The sequence below is a fragment of the Pteropus vampyrus genome, unplaced genomic scaffold (assembly GCF_000151845.1).
Source record: "Pteropus vampyrus isolate Shadow unplaced genomic scaffold, Pvam_2.0 Scaffold9, whole genome shotgun sequence".
Taxonomy (NCBI): Eukaryota; Metazoa; Chordata; class Mammalia; order Chiroptera; family Pteropodidae; genus Pteropus; species Pteropus vampyrus.
The window spans coordinates 12583510-12589443 of NW_011888790.1; the positions used below are offsets into that span (position 1 = coordinate 12583510).

Consider the following 5934-nt stretch of genomic DNA (forward strand, 5'->3'; position numbering starts at 1 on the left):
GTTTGTTTTTTTCATGGATAATTGTTCAAATTATCTAGCGTTTAGAACTGGCAGAAGAAAAAATACAGATAATTGTTGTTACAATAAATGAAAAAGCAGCAAAAATTACCGATATTTCCAGTTCATTTAACCCCTAATCAACTGTCAAGCAAACATCCTTCCCAAATGACAGCTTCAGTTAGCAAACTAAAGGGCCTGCTTTTCTCAGCTCCTTGTCACATCACAAGTCTCAGAAAGAAAACTAATTGCTTATTACTTATGCAGAATGAGAACAGGGGCATTATATTTTCTTATTACCGTACAACTCTATTTTACTATTTGCTAATGCTTTGAGAGCTATTGATCTCAACTTTCAAATTGCACATTTTTCAGCCCATAAAGCAGCTGTTTGTGACTTTGAAGTACATTTTTTCTTTGCTTGATTTTTCTAAAATCGTATTGCACTTGATACTATTGTCTACATGCAACACCGTCGTGTTTTAAAGAAATTTTCAAAATGCCAACAGCCTTCATCTTCGTTCAATGAAATCTTGAGGTAACGTCTCCATCTTCTTTCAATCTTTACCAGTCCCATGATCCTTAAAGACACAAAAAGTAGGAAAAGTTGTCTGTTAAATCACTTTAAAAATTACTGGAAAATTGGACCTAAGAAAAGTATTACAAACTTGAAAATAAATATCATAATTCACAAGTTAAGGGCAGTGGAAACTCTTGCCCTACCAAATATTAAGAAGTTAGATGGTCACCATACCACACAAATACACCAATGGAATAGAATAGAAAGTCCATAAAGAGATAGAAAGATAGATAGATAGATAGATAGATAGATAGATAGATAGATAGATAGATAGATAGAGACAGATAGATAGATATAAACTTAGTGTGTGAGAAAGCAGTCATTTCAATAGATTTTTTTAAACAGAATGTCTTATAACAATCTAATCACTTGGAAAACAAAATATTTAAATCCTACATCAGTTAAGAATACTCTGGCTACAAGCAACAAAACAACAAAAACTAACAGAGGCTTGAAACACAATGATGTTGAGTTTTACATAACATGAAGCCCAAAGGGAGGCCATCTCAGGATTGGTTCAGTACTTTAAGGATCTTTTTAAGTACCTAGACTCTTTTTATCTTCCCACTTTGCTGCCCCCAGTAGCTTGGCTTTTTGTCCTTGGTCATGTTGCTTCATGATCCAAGATATTATAACCTAAGACATCAAGTGTTCACATACCAAAGGCAAGAGGTAAATGCAGGCCAGGCCACTGAGACACAGAGAGAGACAGCTCTCCTTTCGTGTTTCTCTCCTTTTATTAGGAAGCTAAATTGTCTTTCCACAAACCTCCCAGAAAAATTTCTCTTCTGTCTCATTGGCTAGGCTAGGTCTAGAACCATTACTTGTTTCAGAGGATGAAGGTTAAGCTGGTATCTTACTTTTTCAATCTCTGTAGCTAGTAGGTAGAAAATGGAAAAGAGGGTTGAAATGGATATTGTATAGCCAAACAGACCCTCCATAATCATATCAAATACATGCTTCTTACCATCATGAGAGTAAATACTACTAAACTAGCCCTCCCCCAATATATAACTAAAAAACTAGAGAAAATATGTGAAGTGATTATCTTCAGCTGTTGGTCAACAGAATAAACAAGATTGAGCTTGCAGAGAAAGGTGAAGAAGTGAGGTGAACCAGACTACCATCTCAGCTTTTTTTCTTGGAGAAACGTTCAGAGTGCAGAGGAATTATAGTGGTTTTGCTGAGCTGAGGAAACAGAGATCAAAGTACACAGTTACTGAAGTGGCTGGAATTTATGTGGCAAAGTACCAGAAAAAAAGGGAGATGTACAGAGAAAGAGCTCCAGAAATCTACATAAGAGTCCCCTTGTACCTTTAGCCAAATGCTCAACTATGTGTGGGCTAAATGAGACTCCATGATGATGGGCCAAAAAGAACTATCAGGGAAGGAACGGCTACCAGGATGCTGAGACTAAACCATCAAAGCCTGCACGGGCCTAGGAGACATTTGAGTTCTAGCCAGCCATGGTGAAAAGATCTTGTTGAACACCCTGGATATCTGGTAGGAACACCTAGTGATGCCGGGCTCCAAATATGGCTAATGTAGCCCTAGAGTTACAACCACTGTAGACCTGCCTTACCAAAGCTGAACAACAAACCTGGAAGGAATCATGCTGATTTTCAAGTAGACTAACTTCTTGCTGAACAAAACTTACAATTAAGAAAAAAAAAAAAAATCCAGGCAATCGATTATGTAGCATCCATCACATTCATATACAAGCAAAAATTACTAAGACATACAAGGAAGAAAACTGTGACCCATAATGAAGAGAAATCCAGTCAGTGGAAACAAAATTGAATTTATATGATCAAAATATTTAAAGGCAAAATGGAAAATATAAATGCTCTAGAAGAAAATGCAGGTGAAAATTTCCAAGCTTTACATTGAAAGTAAAAGTATAAATAAAATGATTGCTTGATTTAATTACTGTGGATTTAAAACACCTGTGAATCAAAAACAAAACACTTCATGAACTGAGTTAAAATAAGAAGTAAACTGGGAGTGTGGGGGTGGGGAGAGGATGAAGCTTCTATGGAAAATGGCTAAAATTATTAACATATAAGGCTGTTGAGATTAATAAGAAAAAATGATTCAACTATTTTAAAAAGCAATGCTTATAAAAAATATTGATGGTCAAGTCAGACAGAGAAAGATAAATACCACATGATTTCACTTATATGAGGAATCTAAAGAACAAAAAGAACAAACTAATCAAAAACAGACTCACAGATGTAGTGAACAATTTGGTGACAGATAGGGGATGGGGGCTTGGGGAGCTGGGAGAATGGGGTTAAGGGTTAAAGAAGTACAAATTAGTAGTTGATAGTTGGGCACGAGGATGGGGAGCAGGGCAGAGGGGATGCAGTTGGCATTAATATGATGGATAGGTAGAGGGCCAGGGAAGGGAGGGAGCAACTGGGGGACTGTTTTATGAACAATATAGATGTCTAACCAATGTACTGTATACTTGAAACTAATTTAAATTAATTAATTAATTTTTAAAAATGGTCAATAAACATAAAAACTTTTAGCTTTATTTATAATAAAATAAATGCATTTAAGTACTAAAAACTTATTTCACATAATAGATTAATGAAGATTAAATAAAATAATATCCTGCTAACAAGGGTAAGGACGACTTTTATAAACCACTGATGGGGAAGAGGGTATGGATCTGTTATGGAAGGGTAATTTGACAGCATTTGACAAACAGCTGAAAATCTGTTTATAATGTCCAACCCTGTAATTCTACTTCTAAGAATATAGCCTAAGAAAATAGGCTATATAACTAGGTAAATGCCCAGAAAATTTATAGGATAATGTGCATCATAGAGTGGTTTATAGCAAATAGTGGATTCTAAGGAATGTGGCAGCAGGCATTTGAACACTCACTGACCCTACTACCCTGGCACTGTATATATGAGCTAAAAAGACAAAAAGTCTGCAGGTGAAAACTAAATGACCCATCCCAGTTAACTCTGTCATACTTAAGAGCCCAAGAAACCCTTCCTGAGTCCACGCCTAACTGAACATAACATAGAAGAAGGAGCTGTTGAAAGAACCTGCAGCTTGTATGCAGAACTATGAAGGTGAGAGTGCCAGACAGAGAGATCTGCTTCAGAGCAGGTGGGATCCTAGATTCATTTGTGTCACGTGAAAGATAATCATGGATCCTTTCAGAAATACTCATATGAGAGGACCATTTAGCAAGAGAATGAAGAAGGAAGCAAGAGCAACTACAAACAACAGGGGATTTGAGTTTTCTAGTTAACAACATACCCACCAAGAAGTGAGATGTGAAACTAAAACACACCTTCTCAATTACCTTCTCTTTGAGTAATGGCTTAGTCCTATTTTCTTAAAAAAAAAATCCTCTTCTGGTCTAGAGTCCAAAGCCACTGAAGAATTAAATTTCTTACTTGGTTTCTAAATTCCTCCCCCATATTTCTTTGTCTTCTCTCTCTGTAGGACATTCAGTTATCGTTTTACTGATCACACATTTTTAAAAAATAGATTTCCACTTCATTTTTTCATAAAGTCAGTTTATTATCACCATTTTTTATTAACAGACTTCCACTCGATATAATTTTTAGAGATAGTAGGAACGTGGGTATATTTTTTTTTCTTTTTAGTTTAAAAAAAAAAGCACTGTTTTGAAATTTAATAGTAACAAGGTAAAAAGATGCATGTACAGGGAAGCAGAAGTGAAAATCATTCAAATGCAATCTGGACATACTAGTAGTTAAAAGCTCTTGTTGCATTCTTACTTCGTATTAAAGTTGTCCTTGATATAGTCCTCAATTCAACCAAACTACATTATAAATACGTATCTAGGGAAAAAAATCTCTAAATTGAACTTTCTGAGAGCAGAGACATTTTCCCTGGCATTCATTCTTTTATTCAACAAAAGCAATTACTGAGTGCTTCAAAGTGCCAGGCACTGGGTCTTGCACTGAGTTTATAACTGAACAAACGAGATACAATTTGTTCTGAAAGAATTTTAAATAAAGGGATTTTTAGTCCCTTTGCATCCAGGGTTCCCACAAAAGCCAGAAATAAAGGGAACACCCAATAAATGTTGCCTTAGTTGTTGCTAACAGGCTTGGGCACCAGGCCCTTTATTCTAGTCTCCCCAAACCCCTGAGGCATTATATATTCAACCATCCTGCTTCCATTCAGTGTTTCTATCTCAGCTATGCTTTTGCAGATACCCTGTTCCACAAGGCAGAAAACACAAAACATATTAACAGCTTTGAAAATCGGGGGTTGTGGAGGAGGGGAACAAATGGAGTGATCCTAGATGGGTCTGTAAATCACTGTCTTTTATTCAGAAAGTGAATTATTACTGTCATTGCTTTGTTTATGACCACTGTAGGAGGTTAATACATAGACATCTTTGATGAAAGAGTTAACGAAAGGGTATGTGCTCTTTAAAAAATAATATGAAACAAGAAGATAGAAATTAATATGGCTGGTTCTTCAAGGAAAAAAATTTGTATGTGAGCGCGCATGAGCGAGAAAGAGACAGAGAACAGGAGAAGAACTTCAATGATTTTGCTACTGCTCAAATATTTTTGGAATTCCTCTTGCTAACAATATTTACTAAAAATAACCTAAGTATAGGCTTAACTAAAATTTTTAGATATAGCTAAGATAAAAAGAATTTCTTTTGGTCAATGACAAGATAAAATTCTACTCATAATTTCTCAAAATTGGGATCCCTTTTATACTAGTCTCAAAAATAAATCCATAAAAGAGTTCTATGGCCAAAGAAGCTGAGAAACTATTCATTCTATTTTCCCCCTCAGAGGTTTACAAAGCATATTTTCCTCATATTATTGGCTCTTGTGACATATATGGTTTCCAAACTAATTTGATTCAGAAATCTTTTTTTTGTTTTCTCTTTTAATTTATTTATTTAAATTAGTTTCAAGTATACAGTACATTGGTTAGACATCTATATAGTTCATAAAACAATCCCCCAATTGCTTTTTCCCTGCCCTGGCCCTCTGCCTAGCCAACGTATCAATGCTACCTGCATCCCCTCTGCCCTGCTCCCCATCCCCGTGCCCAACTATCAACTACTAATATGTACTTCTTTAACGCTTCACCCCATTCTCCCATCTCCCCAAGCCCCCATCCCCTATCCGTCACCAAATTGTCACCAAATTGTCCACTACATCTGTGAGTCTGTTTTTGATTAGTTTGTTCTTTTTGTTCCCTAGATTCCTCATATAAGTGAAATCATATGGTATATATCTTTCTCTGACTTAAGAAATCCTCTTTTTTAAATAATACCTATTAATATCTCATAGAATATATACTGGAAAATCTTATTTTAAACTAATGCATGA

The 5934-nt window shown here is 35.6% G+C and overlaps 1 protein-coding gene across 1 annotated transcript in view; it reads right to left on the minus strand.

Moving 5' to 3' along the window:
• Positions 1-5: 5 nt before the first annotated feature.
• PAWR (pro-apoptotic WT1 regulator) overlaps positions 6-5934 on the minus strand; it is a 166018-nt gene continuing 160089 nt past the window's right edge. Inside the window, exon 7 of the mRNA XM_011374734.2 lies at positions 6-578. Within this exon, the coding sequence (XP_011373036.1) occupies positions 458-578 (121 nt within the window). The 3' untranslated portion in view covers positions 6-457. The remainder of the gene's footprint in view (positions 579-5934) is intronic.